General features: G+C 44.7%; 1 protein-coding gene across 2 annotated transcripts in view; it reads right to left on the reverse strand.

Annotated features, from left to right (window-relative positions):
• Positions 1-17,964, reverse strand: part of dstyk (dual serine/threonine and tyrosine protein kinase) — a 108,390-nt gene that overhangs the window by 73,122 nt on the left and 17,304 nt on the right. For both annotated transcript variants that reach the window (XM_072480116.1, XM_072480114.1), the window contains exon 2: positions 4,556-4,944. In XM_072480116.1, the coding sequence (XP_072336217.1) occupies positions 4,556-4,944 (389 nt within the window). The remainder of the gene's footprint in view (positions 1-4,555; positions 4,945-17,964) is intronic.

Here is a 17,964-nt window from a genome sequence, read left to right on the forward strand (position 1 = left end):
CAGTTATGCAGAAGAATTGGAGAAGTTGTGGGTTGCTCTCCAGAGAGAAGGTTGAGAAATTTGACAAGAGGTACGTAAAATCACAAGGGGTCTGGGCAGAGCAGATAGGGAGAAACTCCAATGGTAGCAGGATCAAGAACACAGATTTAACACAATTGCCAAAAGAAGCAACAGCAAGAAAATCTTCTGAGTGGTTTGGATCTGGAATGCACTGCCCGAGGGTGTGGAGGAGTCACCGTCAATTGAAGCGTTCAAAAGGGAATCAGATCATCATCATCTGAAAGGGGAGATTTGCAGGCCTACAGGAAAAAGATATAGGAATGCCACCTGCCAAAAAGCTCCTTCAGAGAACCAGAACAGACATGACAGGCCGAATGGCCTTCTTTCTTCTGTAACCATTCTATGATTCTAGCTTTAAGAACTCGGTGTAGATACAAAATGAATTAAAAGCTGCAGCCTGCTCGTGATTCAGTCACCCAAGTCCCTTCATTACCGTAGACTTTTTACGCAACCAGCCTGAATGAGTACACCACTACAGTAACTGACTTCATTAGTAAGTGTGTAGAAGACTTTGTGCCAGAGAAACAAATCTGAGTGTTTTCCAACCGGAAACCCTGGATGAACAGGGATATCCACTGCTTGCTGAGGTCTACGTCTGAGATGTTCAAGTCAGGCGACCGTGACCTATACAAGAAAGTCAGATATGATCCAAGGAGATCCATCAAAGATGCCAAAAGACAGTACCGGACCAAGCTAGAGTTCCAGGCTAGCCACACGGACCCCCGCCGTCTATGGCAAGGTCTGCGAGACTACAAGATGAAGGCATGTAAGATCACCGGCTCCAACGCACCCCTCCCTTATGAGCTCAACGCATTCTATGCCCGCTTTGAGCAAGAGGTCAGCAAGAACACACCCTCCACCCCAGAAGCCTCGGATGAACTTGTATCTGAGGTCACCATTGCAGATGTCAGCGCAGCCTTCTCGAAGGTCAACCCATAGAAGGCCACTGGCCTGGATGGGGTACGCGGACGAGAACTCGTGTCTTATGCGGATCAGCTGGCGGGGGTATCCGCAGACATCTTCGACCTCTCTTTACAACAATCTGAGGTCCCTCGCTGCTTCAAGAAGATGACCATCATCCCTGTACCAAAGAAAAGCCAAGCAGCGTGCCTGAATGACTATCATCCAGTGGCTCTGACATCCGTCATTATGGAGTGCTTCAGGGCAGCACGGTGGCGCAGTGGTTAGCGCTGCTGCCTCACGGCACCAAGGTCCCAGGTTCAATCCCGGCTCTGGGTCACTGTCTGTGTGGAGTTTCTCCTCGTGTTTGCGTGGGTTTTGCTCCCACAACCCAAAGATGTGCAGGGTAGGTGGATTGGCCACACTAAATTGCCCCTCAATTGGAAAAAACTAATTGGACACTCTAAATTTAAAAAAAAAAAGGAGAGAAAAATGATGGAGTGCTTCGAAAGATTAGTCATGGCATGAATCAACTCCAGCCTCCTGGATTGCCTTGATCCACTACTGTTCGCCTACCGCTGCAACAGGTCCACAGCAGACATCTTCCTGGCCTTACACTCAACCCTGGAACACCTGGATAACAACGACACCTATGTCAGACTCCTATTTATTCACTAGAGCTCAGTCTTCAACACCATGATTCCAACAAAACTCGTATCCAAACTCCATGGCCTGGGCCTCGGCTCCTCCCTCTGCGACTGGATCCTGAACTTTCTAACCCACAGGCCACAATCAGTAAGGATAGGCAACAACACCTCCTCCAAAATGGTCCTCAACACTGGTGCCCCACAAGGCTGTGTCCTCAGCCCTCTACTATACTCCTTGTACACCTATGACTGTGTGGCCAAATTTCCCTCCAACTCCATTTTCAAATTTGCTGATGACACCACCGTAGTGGGTCGGATCTCAAACAATGACGAGACAGAGTACAGGAATGAGATATGGTGAACTGTTGCGAAGACAATAATCTCTCCCTCAATGTCAATAAAACGAAGGAGATCGTCATTGACTTCAGGAAGCGTAGAGGAGAACATGCCCCTGTCTAATCAATGGGAGCGAAGTAGAAAGGGTCGATAGCTTCAAGTTTTTAGGTGTCCAGATTACCAACGACCTGTCCTGGTCCTCCCCATGCCGACACGATAGTTAAGAGAGCCTACCAACGACTCTACTTTCTCAGAAGACTAAAGAAATTTGGCATGTCAGCTACGACTCTCACCAACCTTTACAGATGCACCACAGAAAGCATTCTTTCTGGTTGTATTACAGCTTGGTATGGATCGTTCTCTGCCCAAGACCGCAAGAAACTACAAAAGGTCGTGAATGTAGCCCAATCCATCACGCAAACCAGTCTACCATCCATTGACTGTCGACAATTCCCGCTGCCTCGGAATGGCAGCCAGCATAATTAAGGACTCCATGCACCCCATACATACTCTCTTCCACCTTCTTCCGTCAGGAAAAAAGATACAAAAGTTTGAGGTCACGTACCAACCGACTCAAGACAGCTTCTTCCTTACTGCCATCAGACTTTTGAATGGACCTACCTCGTATTAAGTTGATCTTTTCTCTACACCCTAGCTATGAATGTAACATTACATTCTGCAGTCTCTCCTTCCTTCCGTATGTCCAGTATGCGTTGTCTGTATAGCATGCAAGAAACAATACTTTTCACTGTATACTAATACATGTGATAATAATAAATTCAATCAAATCAACTCAAACCACTCACTACAGTTCGGCTGAGTAAGCCAACTATTTCAAAGTCACAACAAAAATGATTCTCCAAACAGACTGCAGCAGTTCAAGGCAGCAGCCCACTATTAACTTCTTACAGTCAATTAGGAATGAGAAATAAATGGTAACCTTGCCAGCAACACGTATATTATAAGGTCGGGAAAGGAGTCCACAATGAGGCGAACAGGTTGAGTCAAGGGAAAACGGTTTAATGCAAGAGTACAGAGCAGTTACTGTCCTACAAGGAGATGGTGCACAGTTCGTGGCCCTCCAGTTTTATACAGGATGTAGAAGGGGGCACCGCACCCCTCAGTGGAGGAGTGTATTTCCAGGGGCAGCATGGTGGCACAGTGGTTAGCACTGCTGCCTCATGGCACCAATGCCCCAGGTTCGATCACAGCCCCGGGTCAATGTCCGCATTGAGTTTGCACATTCTCATGTCTGCGTGGGTGCCACGCCAACAACCTAAAAAGATGTGCAGGGTAGATGAATTGGCCACATTAAACTGTCCCTTAATTGGAAAAAAAAATTTTTTTACTCTAAATTTCTTTTCTTTTTTTAAATTAAAAAATAAACATTGTAAAACATTTTAAAAGGTGTGTAATCCCTATAGCTTTGGGAATATCAATCCTCCAGTCTCATAAGTGTCCCATGACCTGCTTAACCACAGGTTATGACAATCGACATCCAATGTACGAGATATATATTACAGTACGGATTTGAGACCATCTCAGAATAAAACCAAAAGCAGTTGGAGTAAAGGGCACTGGCAAAGAATAATCTTTCATTTGATTAGAGATACGAAGAAACAGGTTGGCAGAACCATCTGCTGCTAATTCCAACATGCATTTTGCAAAGAAACTGGAAACACTCTCACCATTTCAATTCAGAGCAACATAAATAAGTGGAAATACATTGAATGTGCAATAATTCAATTCTAGAACAAATTTAGTATTACATCATTTGAAATAGGTTGATTGCCCTTTTCGTAGCCTATTGTTTTTCCATTTCAGAAGTGAACAGGACTGTGGAATTTTTGGCTACCTTGAAACCTCATTTCTCATTCTGACAAAGAGTCACTAACCTTGGGGTGTACAAAAGTGAATGTTGGAGCTGCACTCATCCAGGCAAGTGTTCTGTCACACTCCTGCTTTATGCTTTGTAGATGGTGGGCAGGCTTTGGGAAGTCAGATGAAGAGTTATTCGACACAGGATTTCCAGTCTCTGACCTGTTCTTACATAGAACATACAGTGCAGAAGGAGGCCATTCGGCCCATCGAGTCTGCACCGACCCACACAAGCCCTCACTTCCACCCCATCCCCGTATAACCCAATAACCCCTCCTAACCTTTTTTGGTCACTAAGGGCAATTTATCATGGCCAATCCACCTTACCTGCACGTCTTTGGACTGTGGGAGGAAACCGGAGCACCCGGAGGAAACCCACGCAGACACGGGGAGAACATGCAGACTCCTCACAGACAGTGACCCAAGCCGGGAATCGAACCTGGGACCCTGGCGCTGTGAAGCCACAGTGCTTATCACTTGTGCTACCGTGCCGCCCTTGTAGCCACAGTGTTTATATGGCAAGTCCAGTTCAGTTTCTGGTCAATGGTAACTGCACCCCACCCCAAGGATATTAACAAGGGATGGGTAATAAATACTGGCACAGCCAGTGACACCCACATTCCATAAAAGATTATATCTTCAAGACTGTACGTTGGTGACCTTCCAGCAGAACTGGAGGCAAAAGTAAAAGACAAACAAAACTCCCACTGCCAGATTAACAGCAATCCCATTACCTGCAACAGTGGATGATGTAGCGTTACTTCCAGATGCGCTGCACAATGTGCAGGATCTTGACTGCTATCTTGGATTTCCAGGTCCTCCTCAGGAATGGTGTCCCATTTGCCCTGATGTGCTGCAAGGTGGTGAACTAACACATATTGTCCAGGCAAGGCCAAGCTAATACTGGTCCTCTTTCCATGGGTAAACTTCAGCCGTCTCCTTTTACACTTCTTCTCGTTGCCACTCTTGATTACCGGCAAGAGCTTTTCACCCAACAGACTGTTCAGTACATGACATTTGGCCCCGCAGTTCTGACCCAGGATCATAACACATGGAAAGCAGCCCACCGTTGCCTGCAGGTACTCCTCTTCGTGTTGTGGGAACGATATACAGCTCAAGGCACCTGGAAGAGCAATGAGAGATGTTACTGTCAAAATTCCCAGAGTAAAGTTTTTAAAAATGTTTCAACGTGAATGTTGATGAGAAGACTGGTATTTAAGGTGGCTGTGAATGTACTCCAAGACAACTGAGCAACTTGTTGGACTACGTCAGAGGGCAGGTAAGAGTCAAACACAGAGCTCTGGGCCTGGAGTCACACAGACCCAGTGAGCAGAAATGACATTACAGTGCTGGCAGGAGTGCTAGTGGGTTGTTAATGACGTCAGACAATGTGCTCTTCTGACGACACAGCTATTGTACCAAACAAAATACAAATAATTGATTTGTCCCTTTAAACCTCATTTAGATCAATTTTTTTTAACAAGAGTAAATGTATCAAATAAGATAGTGATTTTTCTGTTACGTTGCCGGTGAGTTGGTATGTTGCAAGGATCATCTCTGTCCTTGAAACTTCCAAGGGACTCCCTTCCAGTGATTCAAGCACCTTAGAGGGCAATTTGGGATTGGAAACAAATGCTGCTTACCCAGGAATGCCCACATCCTTTGAGAAAAAGTGACAATTTTCCCCCCAAAGCATGATACAGAAGTTTATATCAGATAACAAGAGTGTAGTCTCTGCAATCGAATGACTGGAAACAGGAATGTGAATTTTTATAATATGGGTATTTGTGGGTTCATAGCAAGCAGACTGGACAAGAGACCTCCTCATCAGAAGATGAGTTAGTAAAAGGTTAGTACTTGGTCCACTTAATACCTGAACCCTAATTTACAATCTCAGAAAAATAGGATTAATCATAAACTGGCTCTCAACAATATGAAATTAACGCAGACTATCATGAAGACGCTGCCCTGGAGAAACGGTTTCAGGAACCTGCAGGCTCGGGATTTTGCAAAAAGAGGGGTGTCGTTTCCTGGGTTACCGCCTTGGGGTTGCAAGACAAGGTGCTGTCGAAGGAGAAGATAGGATAGGGAAAGGTGTCAGTGGTCGAAAAGGAGCTGATGGATTGGGAGGGGGTCCCAGTGGGAGGAGGAGCTTGGAGGGGAGGTTGAGGCCAGGGTGTGGGCTGAGGCCCTGCGGAGGGTGAACGCATTCTCGTTGTGTGCAAGGCTGAGCCTCATTCAGTTTAAAGTAATTCATAGGGCGCATATGATGGTAGTGTGGATGAGTGGGTATTTTGAAGAGGTAGAGGATCCGTGTGGACGGTGTGCAGGGAGGCCCGCGATTCACATCCACATGTTCTGGACATATCCAAAGCTAAGGGGGCTCTGCGGACGCAAGTTCAAGGTGCTGGGGTGAAGGTGGCCCCGAGTCCAGAGGCAGCGATATTCGGGGTGTCGGAAGACCCAAGAGTCAAGGGGGTGAAAGAGGGCTGATGTCTTGATCTTTGCCTCCCTGATAGTCCGGAGATAAATCTTACTTGGATGGAGGGACTCGGAACCACCGAAAGCAGGGATGTGGGTGAGCAACCTGGCAGAATTCCAGAGGCTGGAGAAGGTCCAGTTCGTCCTGAGGGGGTCGGTTGACGGGTTCGCTCGGAGGTGAAAGCCATTCATCGACTTCTTTAAGGAGGATTGAGGAGTCAGCAAAGGGAGGGGGGGAACTGGGTGTTGGGTATTTATAATGTTGTGTAATTCTCCTTCAGTTTGTGTTTATAAAAATGCCTGAACAAAATATTTGTTTGAAACAACGAAGAGTGAGCAAAGGCCCAAAGCATAATAACACATATAATCCAGCAGAAAATTTGAAATTTAATTTTGTGACAATCAGAACAATTGCATCTCAGCACAGAAGGAGCCCCAGTCACTTAATGGTTTTCCCGCCAGCTCTTTCAAAGAGCAATTCAGTTCGCATCATAGCCCAGCTCTTTCCTCATGTCAATGCAATTTTTTTTCATCTATTTATCCACATGCCTCTTGAATGATCCAATTGACTATGTAGCCATCACCCTATCAGGCAGTGCAATGATAAATATAAAAATAATCACTTGTACAGCAAGTGTTTATCATTTTAGTGAGGCACAGCAATGGGAGATTGACATGCACCAGGGCCCATTAGTTTTACACGGTCTCCTGCCAATGCAAGATGGCTACCCAAACCCACCTTAATGCTCACTTATCTGCACATGCACTGAACATGATGGACTGAATCCTGTCATGTTAGGAAAATAAAGGTAGTTTTAAGGCATTTATATTTGTATTGGTAGACAGTAGAAATAAGGTATATGTTCAAATGGGTTTAATTTAATGTTTCTGCATCTGGAAGGGTAACATGTATAGTTAGATTCATGCTGGACAAAGATGTTTGTATATGTGGGTTAGATAAGTTCCAATTGTGTTTCTGTTGTGCTTAGAGGGCTATGGCATGAAGAATAAACAAAAAGCATAGAATTGTGACTGTTGCTTAGCAATTGGGACCCTGTGTGGCAGAGGAGCTTTTTAAGTTTTAGTTCAATTTGTGGGGAGTTGGAGAAAGGACACGGAGTAATGAACATCTCAACTCTGCCAGGAGAAGTTGGACAAGATAAGGGAGTTGCAAAATTGCAAGCTTCCATGGGAACAAGATACAACCAGGGAATTACGACAGGAATTTCAGACCCCTGAATGTCAAGAAGAGAGACCAAGGTACAATCAGAAAAATTGAAGAAAAAATAAAAGTGTTCTGAGTTATAGACAATTGAAGTAACCAGATTTAAAGTGGGATAACAGCAGTCAAAGGCAAAACAAACATCTAATACCATTTTAATACAATCTGGGAATTGATAATTAAAGCAATTGCGAACCATTTGCACAGCAGTCAAGACAAATGAACCCGAATGAGGTGGGTGTAAAATACTGGACTGGATTTGTTGTTAAAAAAAGTAGTCGGGCAGCACGGTGGCGCAAGTGATTAGCACGGTTGCCTCACGGCGCCGAGGTCCCAGGTTCGATCTCAGCTCTGGGTCACTGTCCGTGTAGAGTTTGCACATTCTCCCCATGTTTGCGTGAGTTTCGCCCCCACAACCCAAAATATGTGCAGGATAGGTGGATTGGCCATGTTAAATTGCCCCTTAATTGGAAAGGAATTGGATACTCTAAATTTTTTTAAAAAGTGGGAGTGGAAGCTTTGTTTAAAAATGTGATTTGGAAAACCTGATCTGGATTTCAGGATGCAAACTACAAAGGGAAAGCATATTTATGAGATGGACTGCAAGCTGCAGTGAGTGAGACTCTGGTGTTGTTTTAAGTGTGGGAGTTAAGGGATGTGGGGGAGGGAGGTATTCCTGTGTCTTGTTTCCCTTACAATATCCTGAGGTCAGTGACGACAAGAGCAGACCAAGGCCAGAGCGCTGGGGAAGAGGTTGCAGGAGGCCTACAACAGGCCTACAACATCGAATCACTGGGGACTGGAGGAAGAGCAGACCGTGAGGGTCGGAGCTGCGAGGATAAATAACTTAAACCTCAGGGATTTCGCTGAAGCAAAAAACATCTGAATAAAGTGATGACAGTGATTGGCTGGGAGGGAATCTGTACCAAAGTTGTAAAACGAATTAACTTCGTAAAGTAGCGATGGTTGGGCAGGTGATGTGCCATAGCTGCATGATATGGGAGCTGGGAGATCCCATTGCAAGCTGCCGTGACCAAATCTACAACAAGTATTTACAGCACAAGGAATTTCAGCTCAGAGTTGATGAGCTGCTGTCTGTTTCAGGAGGTAGTCATACCCCGCATATTAAGTATCTCAAATTCAGCCAGTGGTCAATGACAGCAAGGTATGACTGCAAGTGAAGCAGGTAGAGGGATCCTGAATTCAGAAATGGAGGAGCCTCAGCCCTTGACCTTGTCCAACAGGTACGAAGTACTTGCACCTGGGTTAATGAGGAAAAGGACTGCAGGAAGAATGAACAAACTGACCACTGCAACATGCTACAGAGGGCCATTCAGCAGGGGAGAGCAAAAGGAAAAGTGGAAGGGGATTCCATAATTAGGAGGTACTGCTTGCATCCTTTTTAAGTAGGACAGAGTCACACATGGTATGTTGCCTACCCAATGCCAGGGTGAGACACATGATTATATTATCATCATCTCTAACCAGCACAAAACAATAATGAAGAGGGAGGGGCACGATCCACTTGTTGCGGTCCATGTTGGGACAAACAACCGAGGCAAGAGGACCTGTTTGTGAAATATCAGGAACTAGGAACAAAATTAAAGAACGGGTTCTCAAGGGTTATAATCTCCGGATTACACCCCCCCCCCCCCCCCCCCCCCCCCGAGCCATGTGCAAATTGCCATAGGGATGAGAGAATTAGGGAAGTAAAAATATGGTTGAAGGAGTGGAGTGGCAAAGAGGGGTGCCATTGTAGGGGACACTGGCATCAGTCTAAGGACAGGAGGGAACTGTACCGTTCACCGGTCTGGCTGCAGGATGGTTGGGATTGGAAACTAAATAGGCCGGATTACAAACTTCACCGGAGGGACAGGGAAGACGGCCGAGGGGATGAAGTAGCCCTACTGATAAGAAATACCAACATCTCAATGGAGAGGGAAGATAGAAATGAGGGGAAGGCATACGGGTGGAACTGAGGACCAAAAAAGGATCCAAAACTGTAATGGGTGTTGTCTTTGGACCCGCGGTAGCAGTTCAGAGGTGTTAAGATTGTATAAATGCAGAAATTAGGCAAGGATGTAACCAAGGCATTAATGGGGATTTTAATTTACACAGATTGGGAGATGCAGACAAGCACCCGTCAGAAAGGTAGTGAATTTCTGGATTGTGCCCATGATAAAGTTTCCTACAGCAATACGTTCTAGATGTAACATGGGGGCAGGCAATATTAGATTTAATTATGAGTAATGAGCCAAATTTAATTAGTAGCCCAACTGTGCACGAACATTTTTGTGATCACAATATGATCAAATTCAATGTAACATTTGAAAGTGGAAAGCACAAATCAGTTACGAGAATATTAGACTTGGTTACGGCTGACTTTAACAGGATGAAACGGAGACTGTCCGTAGTAAACTTGGAAGATCTGTTAATGGATCCAACAATTGAAGAACAGTGGAGAATATTTAAATAAACATTTAATGAAATACAGAGTGAGTATAGACCAGATGAAAAAGCTCTACTTCACATTAAAAAAAGCCATGAACAACTCAAGAGATGAGGGACAGCATAAAACTAAAAGAAAGAGCTTACAAAAAAGCAAAATAAAACACAGATCTAGACGAATGGGAACACGGAATTAGGAGAAGTAGGCAATTCAGCCCTTCTTGTCAATCAGATCATGACTGATCTCTTCCTGGGCTCAAATCCACCTCTCTGCCTGTTCCTCATACCTCTTTAACCAGTTTTCTTTTCAAACAGAATTTTTTTTCCCCCCAATCTTGAAACCATTTAATGACTCAGATTCCATCGCACGATGGGGCAGCGAGTTCCACAAACTCACCAACCTCTGCGAGAAGTAGTTCCTCCTTATCCCTGTTCTAAATCTACCCTCTCTCAATCATATCAGTGATCTCTCATTCTAGATTACCCCACAAGGGGGAACATTTTGCTACATTTACTTCATCAATCTTTGTTAGTATTTTATATACCTCAAATCAGATCTCCTCGGATCCTAAACTCCAGTGAGTACAAGCCCAAACTGTTTAACCTCTCCTCAGACATTAACCCTTCATCCCTGGAATCAATCTGGTGAACCTTCTCTCAACTGGCTCCAATGCCACCACATCCTTCCTCAAATAAGGAGGATAAAACTGGATATAATACTCCAGATGTGGTATCACCAACATCCTACACAATTGCAACAACACTTCACTACTTTTATACTCCAATCTTTTTGCAATGAACACCAACATTCCATTTGCCTTTTTAATTACATGCTGTGCCTGCACACTGACTTTCTGCGATTCACAAACAAAAGATACCCAGGTCCCTCTGCCCAGATATCTTGAATCTGCTTCCCATTTAGATAATAATTTCCCTTATATTTTTCTGGCCAAAATGGATAACCTTACACTTGTCTACATTGAACTCCATCTGCCAAATTGTAGCACAATCTCCAGCCTATCTATATCCACCTGTAAAAACTTTATCTCCACTTCACTGCCTGCTTTCCCACCTATTTTAGTATCGCCTGCAAATTTTGCGATGTTTTGTCCCTGCTTGCAGATTATTTTTCTACACATTGTAAACAGTTGAGGTCAGAGAACAGCACCCCACTAGTTACAGTTTGCCAGCCAGAGAAGGACCCATTTAGCCCAACTGTTTGCTTTCTGTCAGTCAGCCATTCCTCAATCCAGTCCAGCACTGTACCCCCAAACCCCTGCGATCTCATCTTCTGGATCAGTCTTTTATGCTGCACCTTGTCAAAAGCCTTCTGGAAGCCTGGCTATGCCACGTCCACAGGTTCCCCATCATTCACCTTGCTGGGATAGATCCAAAGACCAGCAACGGATCACAAAACAGCTTACAAGAGTTACTGAAAACGATTATTAAAGGGAACTTGCAAGGGATATCAAAATCTATAAGAAATGTTACCGTAATATAAAGGAAAAGTGGGTGGTCAAGAGGCCCATTAAAAGGTGAAAATTTAGATATTGTGATAGATAATGGGGAAGTGGCTGACATGTTGAACAATTACTTTGCCTCCGTATTCACTGCTGAAAAGGAGGATAACTTGCCGCAAGTTAAGAGTCGATAGAGGACAAGGACTTAATTTAAGTACAGCATCTGTAACGAGGAAATTAATGGAAAAGAGTGACAATCCCCAGGTCCAGAGATTTCCATCCAAGTGTGTTAAAGCAAGTGGGGGTGCACATTGTAGATGCCCCAACTATAATCTTTCAAAATTCCCTAGATTCAGGAGTAGACCCTCTGGATTAGAAAATTGCACATGTCACTCCACTTTTTAACAAGGGTGAAATTGGTTAGTCCAACGTCAGCCATGGGAAAATTGCTGGCGTCTATAAATCAGAGATAGGGTAACTGAACACTGAAGTTTTGGTAATTAAGGGAGAGCCAGCATGGATTCCTGAAGGGAAGGTCATGCCTGACAAATCTCATTGAATTTTTTGAAGAGGTGACTCAGGTAGTAGGCAGGGGAATGTTCATGGATGTTATTTATTTGGACTTCCAGAAGGCATCAAGTCCCACATAAGAGACGGTTAACTAAGGTGGAAGCTCACGGAGTTGAGGGCAAATTATTTACTGGTTGAGAGTGGGGATAATGGGTTAGTACTCCAATTGACAGGGTGTGACTAGTGGTGAAGTACAGGTTTGTGTTGGGTCCTCAATTATTCATACAATGAATTGATAACTTGGATGATGGCATTGAAAATCATATATCCAAATTTGCTGATGATACAAACTTAGGTAGCATTGTAGACAGTCTGGATGATAGCTTAAATTGCAAGGTTTTGATAGATTAGGTGAATGGGCAAAATTGTGACAGATGGAATTCAACGCAAGCAAGTGGAGGTTCTCAATTTTGGACCGAAAAAGGATAGAGCAGAGTACTAAGTTCAAAGAGGTATGGAGACAGGAAGAAACTTTTCCCCTTGTTAGAGAGATGAATGACAAGGGGGCACAGAATTAAGGTAGTTTAGAGGGGATGAGGAGGAACTTTCCCGAGGTAGTTGAGAGCCTGAAACTCACGGCCTGAAAAAGTGGTGGAGGTAGAGGCGTTCATAAAATTTAACGAGTATTTGGTCGTGCACTTGCAATGCCAAGGGATACAAGGCTATGGGTCATGTGCTGGATGATGGGATTAGAATCATTAGGTGGTTGTTTTTGACCAGCGCAGATGTGATACACCAGACAGCCTTTTCTGTGCTGTCGACCAGGCAGTGTCAAACGCGGGGGCGCGAACCGCAGGTGGGTGTCGGGAAGGTCACGGAGCCATCCGTCGCGGTGCTCCAGATTGCAACCCGCGGGTGGGTGTCAGGAGGGTCGCGGAGCCGTCCGTCGCGGCGCTCCCGATCTCGCAAATCTGTGCACAACAGCGGCAGCAGCCGGCTGTTCATAACGCCGGCTGCAAACGGCCTTCAAAATGGCCACAAACATGGAAAAAATAATGCGGCCACACTGCACATGCATGTCAGATCATCGGCCCGCATGCGCAAAACTATGCGCATGTGCCCCGATGATCGGGCACGCATGCGCAGTGCGGCCGCTTTTTAAAAAATATATAAACAGTCGCAGCTTTTTGTTTTGCAAGTTCGGCGGGGTTTTATTTATTTCATTCATTTAATTTTTATTTTTTTCATTTATTTTCTTTTTTTTTTAAACCAGTTCGGGGGCGGGGGGGGGGGGGGTGTTTATTTGATAAAGTTTTACAGGAAAAAAAATGCAGAACTTTGGACAGATGGAGACTCCATACTTTCCGACACTGGAAGGCTTCACCTTCATCCAACAGATTCCATTGGAGGAGCGTGTACGAGGGCCCAAAACCATTTCTTCCATTTTTGTCAGCAGCAAACCAGGTAAACGAAAATGGTGGGTCGCGAAGGTCAGCCGGCGTGGGTCGCGAAGGTCAGCCGGCGTGGGTCGCGAAGGTCGGCAAAAATGGGTCCCCGGAAAAAAAGTTTGAAGAACACTGCTGTAGACCTTTATCATTAGAGGGAAGATAAAATTCGATCTATGTAGCATTCTAACTGAAGTTCAAAAATTGGTGAAAATTTCTTGTGTACAGAGCATCCATCGGGTGAGGAGAATCACATACCCATAGGGAGCCAGCCAATTTCCCAACCCATTTTAATCTGTGCGGCTAGTGCATGTGTTTCAGTAGCTTTAGAAGCATAAAATCTGCTCTGCTCTACTGCATTTTAGAGGGAGTTTGAAATCTCAAGCCTTTGTACGCACATGCTCGCTTGTTTGAAATGGGTACATGCAATAGAAAAAGCGAAAGCTGAAGGAAATTATCTCTTGAAAATGGGTGTTGCATTTTGTTCAGAATCAAATAGCCCTTTCTGCTTCCAAAATCTTGAAACTAAACTAAGAGGATAAGTGAATGAAATGAAAATCGCTCGTCACAAGTAGGCTTAAATGAAGTTACTGTGAAAAGTCCCTGGTCGCCACATTCCGGTGCCTGTTCGGGAAGGCTGGTATGGGATTTGAACCGTGTTGCTGGCCTGTCTTGGTCATCTTTAAAAGCCAGCGATTTAGCCCAGTGTGCTAAACCAGCCCCAGATCACAGAATATCACAGAGACTTGGAGAATGGGTCGAGTTCTGAACTCAGGTCACTCACAATGACAACACAGAATAAAATGGTGCAAATGTGCATGCACCACGTCAGCAACAAACACGGCATTAGTTTTAACCCCAGGATGTTCAATGCTATATGGAGTTTACACACTCAGCAACATAAAATGCCCCAGCATGGAGTTAGATGATTTAAGAAAATAAAGTCGGGTTGGCTCTTGCTGCACAACACATTGCTCTTGAACCAATGCTTAGCCTAACTGACATTAAAAGTCACGAGGTTAGCATCTCGCAGCAGGACAGCCCATCTCAACAGGCCTCATTTACTTTTGTCTTCACTTGGTATCAGTTTGTTTCAATTGGTAGCATTCTCACTGGTCTCAAGATTGTGGCCTCAAGCCCCACTTGTTGACTTGCCATTAGTATAATATGATGGGACTGCTGCATTGCTGGAGGTGCCATCCTCAAAGATTAAACATTAGGGACAACGTGATGTGAATGTGACAGAGGCTGCATTTTCGCAGCTCCAGCTTGGCCCATCTTTTAATTATCTTTGTGCATGCCTCGTGTCTTGTATTGGTTTACATGGCTTTTGCTGTGTGCCAAGATCTGTTGATCAATGTTCCAGCACTTTTGGGTCGACACAAGTAGCTTTAAATGTCATTGATTCATGGCGGCTGCAGAGAGTTGGGATGGGGTGTTGTCTATGGTGACGCAGCTGCTTTTGAGGTTTCCCACCCTGATGATACGGTATGCACCAACGGATGATGGCAACTCGCAAAGAAGATAATTCGTCCAATAGCCTTGGCTCTGCGGTGCAGGACATTAAAGCCCAATTTCAATAGCTGCAAGGCGTCTTTATGGAGGTGGGGGCGATGCACAAGGTTCTTATAGCAGAGAGAGCGCCGTCTCTGGTGGAAGCCAGCCTTTGCATGGTAGTTCCTGTTGCAGGACCTGGCGCCCTTGATGGGGAATTCGGGTGAGGATGAAGGGGACCCAGTGAGGAACCCGGTGACATCACCTGGTGTCTTCAGTGATGTGGTGAGAAATTCCCAACTGAGTTTGAGAATTGGCTGCATGTTTCTACCATCTCTATATGGAGGCCGGCAGCTCAGATTCGGTGGAGCACATTTAGTCCCATCTCAGAGGCTTGGGATTGGGTTGGCCTTTCAATCTTTGAGTTGTGTGTGGTCCTGTTTCTGATGCCGGAGCCTACTGGACAGTCCCCCGTGCTAGAGCCTTGGTAGTTGACCACCTGTTCTTGGCCGAATCGGCATGTTGGATCTAATGAGGCTCAAGATCCTCGTGCTCTTCGTTTCAGCGACTACTTTATTCAAGATGTCTACTTGCTCCATTCGCCAGTGGAGTGGTCTTTATCCTGATGACTGCATTGTTGCTTAGTTGTTATCCTGGACTTTTACTCCCTGATAATCATCATGTTGTTGTCTGTTAATATTGTTAATGCATCTGTTTGTTATTCTGATTTAATAAGGTTTCATCATGTTAAGCTGAATGTAGATTCCAGAATTTGCGCAGTTTCTTTGTCCCCCATAGTCAGACCTTTTGTTTTTACTTAGTCTGCGCCTTTTTCTTCAGGCTCAAGCGGACTGCGTATTATCCCATTGAGGACTTGGTTTGCTGGTCTCCCGTTTGGAAGGGGGGGGGTCTATTTTAATTTGTCTCCTTTTTCACATTTTCATGATATTTATAACAGATAATTAACAACAAATACAATGGCAATCCCCTAGCCAACAAACCCCTCATCACACCCATCCTCAAACAGCTCGCAAAATTTTGAATACAAAACATGAACAATAATCATCATTAATTTATACATTCCAACCCCCCTCCCCCCGAATGTTCAATGTCATCCAATTTGTGAAAATGCATGATGAACAAGGCCTACGAGTTGTATAACTCTTCCATCCTCCCCCTCAACTCAAACTTTACTTTCTGGAGTGTCAGAAACTCCAGCCGATCTCTTCGCCACACTGAGGCACAGGGCTGACCTCCACCCCAACAGAATCAGCCTTCGGCCAATCAGCGAGGCAAAGGCCAAGACATCTGCCTTCGCACCCGCTTCCAACCCCGGCCGATCGGACACCCCGAATGTGGCTTCTGGGGGACCTGATTAGAGTCTCACACGCACCACTCATGACATTACCCGAAAGACCTCCCTCCAATACCCCTCCAGTTTTCGGCAGAACCAAAACATATAAACGTGATTTGGTCGTGCCCGGTCCTCAGTCTTCGTTCTCGTCATTTTGTCATCTCGAATGTATAGGATCGCTACCTGGATCTGGAGAAGAGAGTTTAAGTTGCACTGTTCGAACACTGGGATTCTCAGGGCATTGTTGTCTTCTTCTGTCATGTTTTGTAACCATGGATCTATTATGTTGCCTGTATCTTGATTGGGTGCAGAAAGGTCATTTATCCATGGGAGGAACAAGTTGGGGATTTTGTCCCTGATTCATCTAATCTTATTTGTTCGCAATTATGTAATGATGATTGCTTTGTGCTTTATCTGCCAAACACTGATACTTGTAACTATCTTTCTGCTTTTGTTTGTTTGATGTAAATATGTGAACAATTGAAAATCCCAATGAATAGCCATGTAATACAAATGATGAAATATTCAACTAAAGCCATCCACCTGCCCAGTGGTGGCCAAAAGATCCTGAAATCGAAATGTAAACTTGTTCCAGTATCCTGACCAACTTTGATCCCCAAAACCCACTAGCAAAAAAAAAATCAACTAGTTTTTCAAATGACCATGTGGTGAGCAAACTGGTTGCTGTAGGCCTCTGGTAATAATAAACATCCGTTGGTGATTAATTGCATGTGACACACCATGGGATGTTCAAGAGATGCGATGTGTTAAATAGATGCAGATTTTTCCTGAATTACCATTCTGATCAGAATTACGAGCTTTGCTGAAAAACAAACATCGAATTCTTGCCATGCGTGCTATTCTGCGTGAAAAGGAAATTTAATCTTTACTAAATGCAGAAGTGACTTCAAAACATGCCAACTAAGCAAGAACTGCAAACCTCAAAAATATTATGCCCAGTTTGCATCAACTTCAGAAATGATCGAGCGACATGCTAACACAGTGGTTAACACTGGGACTACAGCGCTGAGAACCCGGGTTCGATCCCGCCCCCGGGTCACTGTCTGTGTGGAGCTTGCACATTCTCCCCATGTCTGCGTGGGTTTCATCCCCACAACCCAACGATGTGCAGGGTAGGTGGATTGGCCACGCCAAATGGCCCCTTAATTGGGAAAAAAATCAATTGGGTACTCTAAATTTATTTTAAAACACTTCAGAAATGATCAGCTGAAGAATCTGATAAGATCTAAAAAACAGTTTTGCAGCACACATTGGGACTGTAACCAAGCTGCCTTGCACAACTCCATGGTCCAGTTTTGGCTGTTGAACAGTTAGTTGACTGTCCAAAAGGATGGCAAGATGGCTTCAGCTGAGTCACATACGAAAACATGGATACGACACTACTTGACATACAACACTACTGCACACACCACACAAAAGTACAATCGCCACCTAGACTGGGCGTTGGGGATGTGAGGTGGGGAAAACAGTCAAGGGAATTTCCCAGAGAACTGAAAAATCTCCACACAGGTTGTTTCCACAGCCACCACCATGCACTCCCATTCTATCGATGAGAAGAAAGTAAGCACCCAGTTACTTGTGACATGTCTAGCACACTTTTGAACATCTGTCCAGAAACAAGCATTGCTTTCATCATCTACGAAACCAATCTTAGTTGTTTTCATTGAACTACAGTTTTGGGTGTTACATGAAGTACATAAATAGTGAC

The sequence above is a fragment of the Scyliorhinus torazame genome, chromosome 17, assembly GCF_047496885.1.
Source record: "Scyliorhinus torazame isolate Kashiwa2021f chromosome 17, sScyTor2.1, whole genome shotgun sequence".
Classification (NCBI taxonomy): Eukaryota; Metazoa; Chordata; class Chondrichthyes; order Carcharhiniformes; family Scyliorhinidae; genus Scyliorhinus; species Scyliorhinus torazame.